The sequence below is a fragment of the Otolemur garnettii genome, unplaced genomic scaffold, assembly GCF_000181295.1.
Source record: "Otolemur garnettii isolate 467f Iridium unplaced genomic scaffold, OtoGar3 scaffold00050, whole genome shotgun sequence".
NCBI classification, from domain to species: domain Eukaryota; kingdom Metazoa; phylum Chordata; class Mammalia; order Primates; family Galagidae; genus Otolemur; species Otolemur garnettii.
In genome coordinates this window covers 10,082,748-10,099,804 of record NW_003852445.1, presented here as the reverse complement: position 1 = coordinate 10,099,804, position 17,057 = coordinate 10,082,748, and the positions used below count along the sequence as shown (strand labels likewise).

At 42.9% G+C, this 17,057-nt stretch overlaps 2 protein-coding genes across 5 annotated transcripts in view; one reads left to right on the top strand and one right to left on the bottom strand.

The window, feature by feature from the left end:
- The window catches only part of TUBGCP4 (tubulin gamma complex associated protein 4), a 38,059-nt gene extending 35,952 nt beyond the window's left edge, over positions 1-2,107 (bottom strand). For all 4 annotated transcript variants that reach the window (XM_003791767.3, XM_023514244.1, XM_023514245.1 and 1 more), the window contains exon 1: positions 1,772-2,107. In XM_003791767.3, the coding sequence (XP_003791815.1) occupies positions 1,772-1,849 (78 nt within the window). In that variant the 5' untranslated portion in view covers positions 1,850-2,107. The remainder of the gene's footprint in view (positions 1-1,771) is intronic.
- Positions 2,108-2,115: 8 nt separating this feature from the next.
- ZSCAN29 (zinc finger and SCAN domain containing 29) lies at positions 2,116-13,352 on the top strand. The gene is made up of 6 exons (XM_023514243.1): positions 2,116-2,752; positions 3,143-3,568; positions 4,038-4,242; positions 6,074-6,775; positions 10,030-10,497; positions 12,423-13,352. The coding sequence occupies exons 2-6, from the start codon at positions 3,251-3,253 to the stop codon at positions 13,307-13,309; spliced, it is 2,580 nt and encodes an 859-aa protein (XP_023370011.1). The 5' UTR covers positions 2,116-2,752; positions 3,143-3,250; the 3' UTR covers positions 13,310-13,352.
- The last annotated feature ends 3,705 nt before the right edge of the window (positions 13,353-17,057 follow it).

Here is a 17,057-nt window from a genome sequence, read left to right as displayed (position 1 = left end):
AGGGCAACATAATGAAGCTGTCTCAGGAAAAAAAGGAAGGGAAAAGATGAATTACTTGAGGCTCTCTCTCCTACCCCCACCTCAGCTATTTTTCCTAAACTGTATTATCTTTTCTTATAAGTCAAGTACCCACATACTTCCTGAACATTTCCACTGATATGCATGGCATTGTGTTGAGTTCTTCAAGGGAAAGGTGAGATACCAGCTCAGTCTTCAAAGATCTACACAAAATAAAGTGACCATACAAATCTTCACCTCATTTTTTTCTTTCAAAAAAATCACCTGAACTCCCAACCCCCAAAATACACTGTAGGAGACTGAGCACCAGGCTCATAAAAGTGTTCACCTAGTTTTTGAGGGAGGCCTGGAAGCGGGACAATCTCCCAGGTAACAGAGAGATGTTTTGCAGCCTGGAGACAAGCCCTCAAGCAACGGCATGTGTTAATGAGATAAGATGGGTCACTTCTTAGCAAGCAGGTGTTATACCTTGGACATCTGTGGGGCAACATGGTGGGAGTGGAGCACACAGAGGTCCCCCACACCTGTTGTATAATGCCACAATAAAAGGCCACAGCAGAGGTTACTTGAGGCTCTCCCTGAACCTATGGGAAGCCCACCTCTTGCAAGCATGTACTTCTAACCCTTGTCCAGCTGTTTTTATTGAGGTGACGGGGTGCCACAGCAGGCACCGACAATACACATTCATAAACAAGTAGAATCTGTTTGATTCACAGATTTCCTAGAGCAACAGTGTACTTATTCTGCGCATCTGCAACTGTATATTGCCAATTCTCCTAGGAATATGCATGGCTCTGTGATCAGACAAACCTATCTTGCCACTACCAGGACTAGTCAGCATAAGGCTGAGTTTCAGTTTGCGCTTTTGTAAACTGCCACAAACAATACCTAAGAGAACAAGCTAACTGAGAGCATTAGGTAACATTACTGGAAGCAGAAGGAGGTAGAAGCCAGACAGACCTGCTAATTACTATGTGTTCCCGGTAAACATTCAAACCTAGGATAATTTGCAAAATGGAGATAGTTATGAGGATTAAATGAGATAGTGCATACACACAATTTACAGCACTTCCTCCTATTTACACGAAAGCCCCCTACCAAGTTCTTCATCTAGTGCAGAAATACAGTAATGAAAGGAAAGGAGTAATGATAGAAACATCACACGCTCCCGAATTCTTTTTTTTTTGAGACAGAGCCTCAGGCTGTCACCCTGGGTAGAGCTCACAGCAACCTCCAACTCCTGGGCTCAAGGGATTCTCCTGCCTCCACCTCCCAAGTAGCTGGGACTACAGGCGTCTGTCACAACGCCCGGCTATTTTTTTGGTTGTAGTTCTCCTTGTTGTTTGGCAGGCCCGGGCTGGATTTTAACTCGAAAGCTCTAGTACCTTAGCCACTTGAGCTACAGGCGCCAAGCCTCGAATTCATTTTTTCATTCAACACAAGTTCCTGAGCGCTTACTGGATGTTTAGGCGCTGTGTGTTTGGACCAGCCTGAAGCCCACTTGGAAACAGAGGGCAAGCGTGGGAATAAATAGGACAAAGTGCCTCCGCGACTTCTATGTTCTCCAGGAACTCGAGCCCAGCTACCACGACCTAAAGCCCGGTCCACGCGCCCCCGGCAGAGTCCCGGGGTTCCCATCGCAGTCAGGTCCTCGGGCTCCGGCCAGCCCCGGCCCCTCCGGCTCCTCCCCCGGACACTGGCTCACGTCCGCCCGCGCCGCGCTCTAGTTCCCGCGCTCTGAGCCGGACAGTACCTGGAGGCCACTCCGTTTGTTCCAGGTGAAAATGGACCCCGGGTACCCGCTCAGAGCCAGAAGCAGTTCGTGGATCATTCCCACGGCGGACCTGCAGTCCCCAGCTACGTCACCTCCTCCGGCGCCCCTCCAGGCAACCGCGGGGGCGAGTGCTGCCCTCTAAACGCGCACAGGCCCCCGGTCTGGAGGTTTGTCCTGAATCAACCCGCCGAGACCACTGACACGAAAACAGCGGCGGACGGGAAGCGGCCGCGAGGAGACAGAGGAAGCGCGCCCGGCTCACGGCTCAGCCGGGCCCAGCCGCCGGCTCCGGCTCCAGCCCCGCGGCGCTGCACTCCCGTCGCGCATGCGCCTAGGCGTCCCGAGGAGCCCGCTAGGACTTCCGGTTTGGGAGCCGGACTGGGCGGCTGAAGAGCCGGGCTGGGGCTGGACCCGAGTGGGTGAGGCTGGCCCCGGGGCAGGCGTGCGAGTAGGGTGAGGACAGCTAGAGAGGAAGACGCTCCCAGGAGTGGGCCGGAGGGTGCCCGTAGGGCGCCTTAGCCTGGTCAGGGGCCTCTGGAGGGACTGGACCACGGCTCCGAGAGTAACCCGGCCGGAGGGAGCGGAGACAAAGAGGCCGGAACCCCGCACCCGCCGCTCCTCGAGCTTGAGCTGTGCTCCCGCGAACCCGCACTGCTCGGAGCCCTCGGCCAGCACCCGAGCTCGTCCTCAGGAAACCCATTGCTGCTACTGCCCGCTCGGACTCCCCCTCTCCAACTCAGTGTGACTCACCCCAAGCCCCCCTGGTCCTCGCTTCTGGAGGCAAAAGCGACTTCTCTCCTTTGCGGGAGGTTTCCTGTTAGACCCCTGCTGAGCAGTTACTTCAGTGAGGGCAAAACAAAGACCGCATCAGGACTAGATCTTTGTACAGGGTGGGACTTGCTAGTGGTGGCACCTGCGGGGACGGGGCGGATGCAGAAGGCCTTGGGAAGGACTGCCAAGGTACAGGGGGACATCTGCCAATCACTGGATAGAGGCTTTTTTTGCCTTCAGCAAGATAGTGACTTGCCTTTAGATCCTCTTGAGTTCCAGGTCTCCCATATGGTTCAGACTCACTGTGCGACATTGGTCAGGGGAGTTAAATGGGACCAGACTTGAGGGAGGCGGGAGAGGAGCTGACAGTACTTTCTATCCTGGCACTGCTCTGAAAGTCACCCAGAAATGCAGCTTTTCAAAGGTATTGCTCCTTCATGCTCTGTGTTGGTTTGCTGCCCTGAAGATGGTGCTACCTCAAATGGCCACTTGGAGCATGTGGGAAGTCAGGCCAGCTCTGGCAAGACTTTAGACCTATGAATATATTCCTTCTGATAGTGCCATCTCTCTCTACCTTAGGAAGAAACTCCTCTTACAGAGAGAGACTCATCTACAAGGACATGGGAAGATAGGTCTAAGTCCTGGAACCCAGACCCTTAAGTGGAGGGAAGCTGCTTTCTGCTGTGAATGATGGCCAAACCCACTCTGAGAGGGAATGGCACTAACTCTGAGACCTTCAGACAGCGCTTCAGGAGATTCCATTACCAGGAAGTGGCTGGGCCCCGGGAGGCTTTCAGCCACCTCTGGGAACTTTGTTGTCGGTGGCTAAGGCCGGAGGTGCGCACCAAGGAGCAGATTGTAGAATTGTTGGTGCTAGAGCAGTTCCTGACCATCTTACCTGGGGAGATCCAGAATTGGGTACAGGATCAATGTCCAGAAAGTGGAGAGGAGGCAGTGACTCTGGTGGAAGATTTAGAAAGAGAGCCTGGAAGACCTGGATGTTCGGTGAGAAGGGAGAGGGAATTCAGAAGTGTGAGACTGGTAAGGGGCAAGGATAGAGGGCCAAATTAAGGTATAGACAGGCTTAAGGAGGGGCAGTCTCCCTTGGTGATGCTTATACTTCTGGTCTGGACCGGGTAACTTTTTTAGATAGTGCTTGTCTGGAGATGCTGCCTTGGGTGGACCTTTGCCTACTTTGTCATGTTTTTTTTTTTTAAGATTCCCAGGTGCTTTATAGGGAAGGGCAAAATTTTTTTCAGCCTGTAGCTGGGTTTACTGTTTTGAATTTTTTCCTTCTGCAGTTCCAGCTGCTCTAAGCTAATAGTAGTGGAATAAGACCCTGTTCATTTTAACCTCTCCCATCCCTACAACCCTGGCCATGTCCCAGAAGGATGATCTCTTGGGGTATTAAATCTCCTCTGGGAATGCCCCTCATTATGGCCTTGCAGTGACAATTAATGGGGGTTGTTTCTAGGTCACAGTCTCTGTGAAGGGGCAGGAAGTGCACTCGGAGAAGATGACACCCCTGAAATCAGCACGAGAGTTATTAAGTGTTCGGCAGGAGTCAGTGGAACCCCAGCCCAGGGATGTACCCAAGAAAGAGAGGGCAAGAAGCCCAGACCTGGGACCACAGGAGCAGATGAACCCAAAGGAGAAGCTCAGACCTTTTCAAAGGAGCGGTGAGGAGTAGATTCATATGGGAAGATAGAGTGCCAACTAATCGGGAAATAGGGTTGGGAATAGTGAATGGGAAAGGGCTTTCAGTAATAAGTGGAACTGTAGAATATATGGTTATTGGGGATCTCCTGAAGACATGTAGTTTAGTCCTCTCATACAGTAAGTATTCTTAGTTACCTCTTTTGACAGGTCTGCTAGAGAATGACTGCCTAGTTTTTATTAGAACTTGGAACTATTTGATGTCCTTTGGTGATGATGATAGTAGGTAACTATTTTCTAGATAAAAATGCTTTTCAGTCTTTTTATTTTATTTTTTAAAAATGCTTTTCTATACTTGAAAACACATCTTCCCTTTTTAAATTTTTTTCTTCTCCATATTAGACTGTATTTATTTCTTTAAGCTTTCCCCAGAAGATCCAGTCTTTAGACCTAAGTTTAGTTATGCTCCTGGGAACCTTCAGGTTCTTCAAATATTATGTTAAATCATGCAAAATAAATTATACATTAGTCTAGTAAAAGTCTGTTAGATAGAGGTAAGAATTTTACTTCAGAATTTTGCATTCTCTTCTTTCAATAGCCCAACTTTTGATTATATGATGATTTTTATTACCTGGTAATTTCCAGGACTTTCAAAGCTTTCCCCATTGCTTTTTTACCTACTTGCTTGCACTTGATTCTGTAGAACTTGTTTTTCTTCTTTCCATTCTATTGAACTCTATGTTGTATTTTTTTTTCTTTCATTTCATTTAAATTTTGTTGAGATTATTAGGAATTCTGATCATACCAACCAAGACAGCCTTCGCGGCAGGTTTGGCAGTGGTCTCTGTTTAGTTATCCAGATGAAATCCCTCAACTTCACACACAGACTTGCAGAATTATTCAGTTTTTGAACACCTACCATGTGCTCAACCCTTGCAGGGTGCTCGGCAACAAGAAAAGGTGCCAAACTTACAGTATGACTGAGAACACAACAGCAAACTGTAAATACGTGCTGAACTGAACTATACTGAAGCAATGCCAAACAATGACTTGTTGCTCAATTGTGTGAGTACTGTAGAGGTTTGGCAGAGTGAGAGATACAGGTAGGTTGTACGGAAGGCTTCTCGGGCGTACTGGCAAATATAGTTTCTGGAAGGATGGACTGAATTTGGATAGGAGGAAGGGAGTTAAAGGAAAGGCACAGAGTGAATAGAAATGTGCTTTGTTCTGGAGAGAAAAGTCTAACAGGGATGGGCAGTGCATGGTACTGCACGAAGGTTAAAGGTTCAGTAGAGGAAGCAAGAGCCTGAGGTTAGAGAACAGTGACTGCTGCACTTATCTGGGTTTGAGAGGATAAGGAGTCTGGACCAGAATGGTGGCACTATGGATGGAGAGGAAGGACATACTAAGGGAAACATCTTTAGAACTTGGCGGTTGAGTGTGCGGGAAACAGGTGAGGTGAAGACAATCTCCCTTCCCTTCGTCTTGAAATCACTCATAATTCTCTAGCCCTAGGTGAAAAACAATAGGAGATAGGAGATGACTTCCCAGTAGTCCTAGGACCTCCCTGTAAGTGGTCTTGAGAGCAAGGGAGCAACTTGGAATAGAATTATCTGCTCTGAACACAACAGAACCTTTTCTTTTCTTGTCACCCTGCTCTGGAAATAAAATATTACTCATCTTTAAGGTTTCCTTTATTTTCCCCACTTTCTTCAACCCACTGAACTTTCTGAAAACATTTCCCTAGACACTTTTCTTTATAATCCTCTTGGATAAAGAAGGCAGGACTGAATTCAGAGTTTTTAAATAATCAGTCCAAACTATGATACCCTTTGTTTGCTTCCCTGCAAGCAGGATTTCCATTTCCTAAATCCGGTGTGGTCTCCAGGTTGGAGCAAGGAGAACCATGGGTCCCAGATCTGCTGGGCTCCAAGGAGAAAGAACTCCCAAGGGGAAGCCATACAGGAGATAAACAAGTGCATGCTGATCTGTTACCATCTAAAAGAGAGAGAAGCAGCTGGGTAGAACCTGATCACTGGGGCTTTGAGGATGAGAAAGTGGCAGGTGTGCACTGGGGCTATGAAGAGACCAGAACTCTCCTCGCAATTCTCAGCCAGACTGAGTTTTATGAGGCTCTCCGAAACTGTCATCGAAACAGCCAAGTGTATGGGGCAGTGGCTGAGCGGCTCCGGGAGTATGGCTTTCTCCGGACCCTAGAACAGTGTCGGACCAAGTTCAAAGGTCTTCAGAAGAGTTATCGGAAAGTCAAGAGTGGCCACCCACCTGAGACATGTCCCTTCTTTGAAGAGATGGAAGCCCTGATGAGTGCCCAAGTCATTGCCCTGCCCAGTAATGGCCTGGAAGAGGAAGCCTCTCACTGTGGGCTTCTGGGCAGTGATGCTGAGACTGAGAAGCCAGGGAATGGGAGCTGGCAGCATGAGGAGGGAGCAGAAGAGGCTGTGGCTGAGGAGTCTGACAGTGATGAAGTAGATCTGGAGGGGCCCCCACAGGAGTCTGACAACTCAACTGCACCTGTCCTATTTAGAAGCCCAAGTGGTAAGAAGCTTTTCTTAGGGGGTGGGGTGGGGATTGGACTTGGGGAACAGTGAGACTAGATGTGGAGTCACGAACCTTAATGTCACCTACCAGCCTCCCAGGAAGCACTTCTGAATTCCATGGGTATTTCATTCTCTTTTGTGGGAAAATCTGTGAGATAGTGGGGAATAAACTTAGATTTTTGAAAGAAGTACCCTAAGAAAATCCAGAGTCCTGAAAAGGAATATCATGCCTTCCATCTTTATTAAAAAATGTTTTCCTGGTTATCAAATCATTGCAGGCTCACTGAGAAAAATGTGGCACTGTATTATCTTTAAGGGGAACTAGTGTTTATTGCGTATCTCATGTGAACTTGGTACTTTACATATTTTGTCTTTTAACTCTCCCAAATCTCAGAGTCAGTTTATTATGTGTTCATTTTTACGTAGAATAGTAAAGTGAAAAATTGCCCAAAGGGAAAAATTTTCTAAGTTTCTGAGATTCACAATATACACTGGCATTTTAATAGGATTGACAAGTCATATAGCCAGAAAGCTTGTTTCACATTCCATATTGAAATGTTTTTGCTGATGGAATCCTTTAAAAAGATTATCAACATATTGTTATATAATTTGTACAATTATGCTGTTATGGAAAGAGTACCAAAGTATGATTCAGGAGGCTTGGATTCTAATCGTGATAATTACTAATCAGCTGTGTGACCTTGGGGAGTTACTAACCACTATAAGTTTCCATTTCCTCAACAGTAAAGTGGGGCATGGTGACAACACTACTTCTCTAAAGGTGCCTTCCTTCAAATGATCAGTGATCTTTCCTTCCATTTTTTATTATATGTGTGGTATTACTTTGGTTCCCTTCTACCTGTCTTATCTTCCTGTCTTATACGTTTTCCTTTTCCTTTCTTTTTTCTTCATTCTTTTTCTCTTATTGTCCCTGACATAAATACATATGTAGATTAACCACAAACATGGCCCATACAAGGTCTGACAATTAAGTTCCCAAACTTGCTACCATGTGCTTACATTGGTGACACTGTACAAACAACTTGGTAAGGTTTCATAACCTTTGTGTATCAGTGTCTCACAGTTGTATTTGTGTCAATGTGTGATGGTGTCTTGCTGAGTGGCATTCATTATTACTGTGTGTTTTTGTGTGCTCATTGCAAGAATATCAGGGCTTAAATAGAGCAAAAAACAAAAGTTAAATTTCTCGTTAAACTTGGCAAGAGTGGGGCGGCACCTGTGGCTCAAGGAGTAGGGCGCCGGTCCCATATGCCAAGGGTGGCGGGTTCAAACCCAGCCCTGGCCAAAAAACTGCAAAAAATAAAATTAAATTAAATTTAAAAAAAAAGACATTTATATTAAAAAAAAAACTTGGCAAGAGTGGAAGTGAAATCAGGGATATGTTAGTCCAAATTTATAGGGGTTATGCTATGAAGAAAATGTCAGTGTACAAACAAATTAAACGTTTTTCTGAAGGGAGTATCATGGATGAAGAGATGTCAGGGCCTTCAGTAGCAAGCAGAACTATGGAAACAGTGCAAAAATTCATTGAATTGTGCATTAAAATCATCAACTGTGAGAAGCATAGCAGACCAAGTAAAGTAAACATTGACAGAGAAACAGGAAAATCTTAACTGAAAATCTTTGGCCAATAACTCTCGTATCACAACAATGCACCAGCTTACATGGCACTGTGAGGGAGTTTTTACAGGTAAACAACTCTCTTGCAGTGGTTCTCAACCTTCCTAATGTCACAGACCTTATAGTTCCTGTGAGTCACGACTCCCAGGTTGAGAACCGCTGCTCTATTGGAACACTCTCCCTACTCACTTTTTGGCAGCATGAGAAGGGAGCAGAAGAGCCTCAGTGACTTTTTTCTTTACTTTAAAATAAATATTGAAAGGAATTTATTTTGATGACATACAGGACATTAAGGGTAATACAATGACAGCTTTGATGGCCATTCCACAAAAAGAGTTCCTGAATTCCTCTGAAGGGCGGACTAGGTACCACCTTGGTGCAAGGCTTCCCAAAGGGAGTGCTTCAAAGGTGACTGTAGTGATATTCAGCAATGAAGTATGTAACACTTATAGGACGAATTCACAAGCTTAACTGTAAGACCTTGTATGCTTTCAAATGCCCTTATTTTCATTATCTTTGTTCTTTGCATCTTTTTTGTTAGTCTTTTCATTTCTTCTTTTTTTTTTTTTTAAAGAGACAGAGTCTCACTTTGCCCTCAGTAGAGTGCTGTAGCATCACAGCTCACAGCAACCTCCAGCTCTTGGGCTTAGGCAATTCTCTTGTCTTAGCCTCCCAAGTAGCTGGGACCACAGGTGCCCACCACAATACCTGGCTATCATTTCTAATTTCTTTCCTATTCTTTACTCACACTGAGTGGAGGATAATGTAAGAAATCTCACCTCTGCTGGCTCTCAGGTGGTAGGAAGTTCCTTCCAGCTCTACCTTGAGCACCTTGAGGGAGCAGAGACTATAATCACCCTGATGTTGCTTTTTTGAAGGTGCCACCCAGGTGGGGATTCTGCAGTGCTAACATGTGTTCAGGCCTGGAGAAACATCTGCCCTTGCTTCTTCCTTCATTCTAGCTTCTGCCAGTGCTTCACCCTTTTGGATAAGATGCATTATTTGAAGGTCCTTATCTTGTGCCCTTCAGGTCTTTGCTATGCTGGGTTTGCTTGTTTGAGATTGTAAGTGAAGAAGGGATTAGGCAGCAGCATGATTCCAAAAGAGGCAGTTCCTTGGAGTTTTAAGTTACTCTTTGGGAAACTGAATTCATAAGGATGTAGGGCTGGTGGAAAAATAAGGATCAGAGGTGTTAGGAATGAAGGAATGACTTGTGGCTGACAGCAGTTTATTGAGGTCTTTTTCCTCTGCCTGATGATTTTTCTAGTTAGGATCAGAATTTCAGGGAAAACTACTAAAAGGATGGGGAAATGCATTCTGTACACTTGCCTCAATATACATAATGACTGATTTGGTGATTAGGTGGAAAGACTTCCTTTTTATGGCTAAACAGAATTTATGAATAAAGGTCTTTGTGAAACTGCTAAAGGATATAGAGAAGCCAGACATTAAATAATAAGTTTGTATATAGTTTGGAAACATGAAGTAGTTTTCCTTTTTCATCTAGAAACCCAAGCTTAGGTGATTTTTCATGATGCAAATGATAGTATTGGGGAATAAGGCTATAACGCTCTGAATTAAGTGGTGCTAAAATTTCTGTTCTGGTGGCAGGTGTACACTGGGGCTATGAAGAGACCAAGACTTACCTTGCAATTCTTAGTGAGACTCAGTTTTATGAAGCCCTCCAAAACTGTCACCGCAATAGCCAGTTGTATGGAGCAGTGGCTGAGAGGTTATGGGAACATGGCTTCCTTAGGACCCCAGAGCAGTGTCGGACCAAGTTTAAAAGCCTACAAACCAGCTATCGGAAAGTCAAAAATGGCCAAGCACCAGAGACCTGTCCCTTCTTTGAAGAGATGGATGCTTTGGTGAGTGCCCGGGTTGCTGCCCCACCCAATTACAGCCAGGAAGAATCAGCTTCTTGCCCCATCCAGGGAACCAGTGAGGCTGAAGCTGAGAATCAAGCTGAGGAGGCAGAGGAGCCCATAGAGGAAGATTCTGATTATGATGAAGAGGACACTGAGATACCTCCAGAGGCTGACATAACCCGTGCTCCAGTGTTATTCCAGAGTCCCAGTGGTAAGATTTTTTTTACTACTGAAGGTATAAATAGCAAAGGGAGGGCACTAGGGTTTAGAAGAAAAGTCATCAGATTTAGAACTGGCCTGTACATCCAGCTTTCATGGATTCTTTTTCTTACCACCCATTTCTTTTTTTTTTTTTTTTTTACATTTATACTCATTTCTAATAGTTTTGAAATGTACCATTGTATCATGCACATTAGGTGAGGTCCCCCCAAATACCCTTCCTCCTCCCATATCCCCCCTCCCCTCTCTCTCTTCTTCCCTTCTACTTTCTGGACTATAGTTATGTTTTGCCATTCATATGAGTATGTAGGTGGTTATATATTGATTTCATAGTAGTATTGAGTACATTGGATACTTTTTTTTCCATTTTTGAGATACTTTACGAAGAAGAATATGTTCCAGCTCCATCTAGGTAAACATAAAAGATAAACCACCCATTTTTTGTCTATTCATGCAGCTCAGTAAGGGTATATAAATCATTTATGTGACTTTGTTCCTCATACTACAGCAGCCAATCTAAGGTAGATGCAGACTTTCTAAATATCTGTGTGTGAGCTGCTAGGTTTCCATTCCTTTTACCTAACAGGGAATCTGAAAGCTAACATTTCACAAGTAGCATATTATGTACCCATAGGAAGAGTGAAGTTGATTTAAAGTTCATTCTCATTATATCTTTTTCTTTGGTCTCCTTTATTCACATACATAAAAAATTGATAATCCTTTTCTTCAGACACACTTTTGCAAAAGTCTGAGGTTTCTGAGGGAACTGACCCTTTGAATCTTAGCTGCTATATAAGAAAAAGAATACTTCAGAATGGCTTCCCTCCTTATAGAAAAGAGTTCTGACTTGGCAATCATACTTATATATGTATGTGAATCTGGGATCTGTTATTTATTAGCTGAGTGACTTAGGGCAAGTTACTTAACTCCTATTTGCTTACATATTTAGACCTCACTCATAGGATTAATGTAATGGAGTACTGTGGTGCAGCACCTAGCACAGTGCCTGGGCAATGAGTAGATAACCAATAAATACTAGTTTTCATTCCCCTAAGTCCTTTGGATGAGCATTTTTAAAGTGTGTTCCATGGGATATCAGCATGTTCTACTAAAAAATGGCTTCTAGATTTGGGAGTACCTTATCTTGGAAGCCTATAATACATAATCACTTATTTAAAGTTCTGAGATTTCATTTGATCCAGTGAGTCTTTATTTCCTGCAACATCTCATAAGGCTTCTGTGTGGAAATACTGTTTTAGGGGGTACATACACAGGATGATACTCAGTATTCCTTTGCTTTTAGATTTAGTCCAAGGAATTTGGGATCTAGAATTTACCTGAAATAGCTGAGTAAGTGTAAATTCTAAAAGCCTAGGCCCAAAGAAGCCTGGCATTTGTTCTTAGTGAAAGACACAAAAGTATTTTTCTGCCCTATTATTTCTAACATGTAATGAAATGTGAGGGGAAAGGGATTCATGAAGCTCTTTCTTGATAGTAAAGTTTCCCCAAAGGTTTTCCTAGGCATTTCCTTCTAATCCCTTTAGCAAAGAACATGAATGAAAATACCGTGATAGGCCTGAGATACGGCAAAAATACAGTAGAAAGTGTCTTTCCTGTATGAACATGGTGACAGTCTTACTTGCTGTACTGAGAGTGTTTTCTGAAGGTCTTGGGTATCCAAGAAGGATTAAAAAAGTATGTATCAATCAGCCCCTCTGTAGATAAGCAGCATGTAATAGGTTACCAAGTAGAGAAGGAAAACACTAGAATTTTAATAATGGTAGTTATTTGGGATCTTTCAAAAGCTCTGTAACTTTTATTACTCATCTACTGTAATACTTGTTTTTCCTGTTTACTTTGTCCTGGCACACATAATTAAGGAAATAGATAACTTTTTAAATTCTATTTCTCTATCAGGATTTGAGGCTATATTTGAAAATGAAGAGAATCCAAAATGGGATATTTTTGAGGAAGTACAACTGCATAGGACACTACTTGCAAGATCTGAACGGAAAATTCCTTGTTGTCTTAATCAAGGTAAAGGCAGTGAGAGTGAACACAGACCAGGAAAAGAATGGGAAAAGACCTCAGAGGAGAAACAAGTAAAACAGACACTCTCAGAAAAGAGTTTAGGAAAAGTCCTAAGTCACCAGAGACCTTGCTTGGGAGAAAGATCCTATAAGTATCTCAAATATGGCACAAACTTCAGCCCAAACTCCCTTCTCATGCATCAGCTATCCCACCAAGTAGAAAATCCATATAAATGTGCTGATTGTGGGAAAAGCTTCAGTCGGAGTGCACGCCTTATTAGACACCGGAGAATCCACACTGGAGAGAAGCCTTATAAGTGTCTTGACTGTGGGAAAAGTTTCCGTGACAGTTCAAATTTTATCACCCATAGGAGAATCCACACAGGAGAGAAACCTTATCAATGTGGTGAGTGTGGGAAACGCTTCAATCAGAGCTCAAGCCTTATAATTCACCAGAGAACCCACACAGGAGAAAAGCCCTATCAATGTGAAGAGTGTGGGAAAAGCTTCAATAATAGTTCTCATTTTAGCGCACATAGGAGGATACATACAGGAGAGAGACCCCATGTGTGTCCTGACTGTGGAAAAAGTTTCAGTAAGAGTTCTGACTTACGTGCACATCATAGAACCCACACAGGAGAGAAACCCTATAGGTGTTATGATTGTGGCAAGTGTTTCACTAAAAGTTCTGCCCTTAATAAGCACAGAGAAATCCATGCTCGAGAAAAGCTTCTGTCACAGTCAGCACCTAAGCAAGCCCCTGAGGGTATATAAAGAAAAGAGCCTCAAAAAATGTGTTATTTGGAAAGTTTTCCAATAGTGAGATCCATCTCCTACTAGGAAATACTCTTAGGATTATGCCACTATTTGTTCCTTATGATTTTCTTGGGTGTAGCGTCAAATTCCCAAGGCAATTGTCTTTTAAGAGTAAAAGTAAAATTTCAGTCCCTTTCCTTGCCTGTATCTGAATTGATAGATAACATCTTTTCCTCTCAATGCCTATGGCATTCCCTCAATGAAGTACAGAGAACATGATAGTAGATCCTATGAATTTGATATGCATCCCTTCTTCATCCTGTCATCCAGCTGCATTTTGTTTAAAAAAAAAAAATCATCATAACAGCATTTCAGGGAGAAGACTGCTCTGTAAGTGGGTCTGGCTCTTCTTTATACAATAGTGGAAATGCTAAAAAGAATGGTTCTTACTGCTTACAATCCTGTGCTCAAGATGACATTTGCCAGGCATACCCTTAATTAAAGGAGAGTTTAATGTCCATCTTGGGTCTGCCCCAAGAATGATCTTGTTCAGAACCAGATATTCTGTGTGGGGATATACTGAGTTGTGAACCTTGGATTTCTTAGTTTCTTCTAAGTCCTAGAAGGAAGACTGGAATAGAATAATACTACATTTGCAGAATCTAGTTTGATTTTCTTTCTGTCCAATCTAATCAGAATTTCATCTGCCCCTTGTGGCCCAGAAATCCAAAGAACAAACCATTTGGATGGGTGATAGGAAATGCAGTTAAAGCTGCCAACAGGGAATTGTCCATATTTCACACAATCCAAACACTTAGTATAGTATTATGCCCCAAATAAATATTCAGTACTGACCTGCAATGAGCAAAAGCCATAACCACATCCCCATGTATTATGAAAATAGACCACTCTCTGCTAATAACCCTTTAACTGAATGGCAGAGATGGATTATCTGTAGTCAGTGGAGCTACCAATCTATACATGTGTACACACACACACATTCAGCTATATATAATAAAAGATTTTCAAACAAAAGTATAATTAGTGATCTTATAGTAAAATAATATTGAATTGTCCGTATGTTCATAGTAGTATGATGAGCTATGTAAAACAAAAGTTAAACTGTCCTTGCTTGCCCTTGCAATCTAAAACAGATGACACTGACATGGACAAATTAAGTACGCATGTATAGGTGTAACAACTGTAGGGAAATCTAGAAAGCTAGGTAGTAACACTACCCATAAATATTATGATCCAGTGCATTAAAGTTTGGTATAAGAAAAATCTGGGAGGCATTTTCTTTATTCAGGAAGGCTTCATGAAACAAGAAGTATTAAAAGGAGGGAAGGTTACTGGGTAAATTAGGGTAAGATGAAGCCTAAGAGTTTGAAGTTGCTGTGAGCTATGATGCCACAGCTCTCTACCCAGGGTGACATAGTGAGACTCTATCTCAAAAAAAAAAAAACTAGTAAGTGTTGGGTAGCTTGAGAAAAATGGGGGAGCAAGGTGTTTTGTATAAATGGAGCAAAGGGCAAAGGACTGTAAGGACAATTAGATAAAGCTTGGAGCAGCACAAAACTTGGTGAATAGTATCATAAGAGCTTTGCAGTGGGCAGAAAATCAGTTTAGCCAAAACATGGAGTGCCAGATGCAGACCACAAGGGAGTACACCCATCACTGAGAGTAAATCAGGTACTGTGCTGCACTTACTGATAAAGAAACAGCTGGCTGGCATTGGGGAAAAATGAGCAGTTTTAAGGGACCAGCTCTTATAGGAGACAAAGATCAGAAACTGTAGTATCTGTTACAGATACTTTCGTGGACAGGTCAGAATAAAGATGAACATGGCCAGATGGCCAAGACCTGGGATAAGAAGGTATTTTCACATTCATATTAATTAGAATCCTGTGGCTGGAATGAGATCCGAGAAAGCAATAGAGAGAATATTGCATAACTCATAGCTTACTGTGTTAGATGAATTAGGGTTCTGGTATTGATGGATCCTAGCACAAAAAGTAACTGAGGGAAAAGGGTATCTCAATTATGTTGTCTAAGCAGACAGGAAGGTACAAAAAACACCAATCTAAAGCAAAGCTTCAGGATCTGAGATGTTTTAGGGGAAGTATGCTATAATGTCAAAAAATAAGAGATTATTGTCTTTAGTAGATATATAGTCTTGTGGGAAAAGTATTGGTTGGCGTATTAACAGATAGGACCTCTGGTTCCAAATGTCTTGTATACAAGTCAACCTGCCTCCATTTCCCTCTCTGTAAAGCAGAATAATGTTTACACCTAATCTGCCTCTCAGGGATACCATGTCAATAAAAATTATGTCTATAAAGTGTGTGGTGTTTCTTCAGGTGTTTATATATATATGTGCAAATTATGATCAACTTGTTAGTGGTAGGAAAAGATAAATCTTTACCTGCTTGCTTTGGCTCCCTGTATAAGGGTACCAGAAGTATGTTTGCCTGAATCTTTATATTCTAGACAGAGGGAAAAATTGGGATATGATGAGTGAAATTGGAATAAAGGTCCTTCCTTGGTATCTTACAACCGGGCATGGAGAGTGAGTCTTATTTTAAAAGACCCAAGACCAGTCCCCTCACCCCTCCAGATGAAAAGAATGTGCAAAAGGAATAGGGTGAGGGCAAACTCTTCTTACCCAGTTCATCTCATTCTAGTTCACAAACCATTAAGTGCTACCCAACCTGCCATCCTAAGGATGGAAGAGCAAGGAATAATAGCCTTCAAACATTCTAAGAGAAACTAAGTCCATTGTTGGGGAGCAAGAGGATCTATGCACCCCTAACCTAATAAATTATCAATAAAGCTAGCAAAGGAAGCAAAAAATACTACCACCTGTATAAACAGAAAGTAGACAGTCTAATTTATCATTTGTTCCCTTAGTGCTGATAACTTCTTTTTCTTTTTTTCTGCATATTATCATTCCTTTCAACATTTGTTCTCTATTGCCAATGCCATAGAACTTAACATTCATGTACTATGGTCAGACTGTAGAGGCTGTCTTGTCAACTTTGTGCCCAGGCACGGTGCCCAGCGCTTTGGGAAGCCAAGGTGGGAGGATCACTAGAGGCCAGGAGTACAAGACCAGCCTAACTCTGTCTCTACAAAAAACAGAAAAAGAAAATTAGTGAGGCGTTGTGGTGCATACCTATAGTCCCAGCTTCTTGGCAGGCTGAGGCAGAAAGATGACTTGAGCCCAGGAGTTTCAGGTTGCTGTGAGCCTTGATGACATCACTGTACCCCAACCTAGACAACAGAGAGTTTTTTGTGTCTCACACAAAAAACTGTACAGCTATTTCTATCACTATTTTTATGGTTATCAGGTGTAAGGGATATAAGGTATGAGTATAAAGATGGATCATTTCTCTCCCTGTTACTCAATTCAAAATCTAAAATGGAGACTCTACTCCTATATGCTCAAATAGCTAGCTAAGCCTGGATGTTATGTTTCATAAATGCTCTTTATTAGCCGATCTACATACTTTAAATCCTAGAATCTCAAAACAGGAAAACTTCTATCCTTTGCACTTTGCTACACCCACTTAAGACTAGCATGACTTTTAACCTGTAAAAAGAACTTCATGGAGGGAGATGGGAGGGGGGAATGGGTGGATGGAGGGGGATTGGAGGGATCAATTCTGAGGTTTATCTTACAAGGGTACAAGTGAATCTTTCTAAGAGTAGAATGTGAACGTTTTAGAACAGTAACTAAGAAAATGACATGAAGGCTATGTTAACC

Coding starts and splice junctions, on each gene's coding strand:
- ZSCAN29 (XM_023514243.1), top strand. CDS start 3,251: ATGATGGCCAAACCCACTCTGAGAGGGAATGGCACTAACTCTGAGACC. Junction 3,569..4,037: donor CTGGAAGACCTGGATGTTCG/GTGAGAAGGGAG, acceptor GGTTGTTTCTAG/GTCACAGTCTCTGTGAAGGG. Junction 10,498..12,422: donor GTTATTCCAGAGTCCCAGTG/GTAAGATTTTTT, acceptor TTTCTCTATCAG/GATTTGAGGCTATATTTGAA.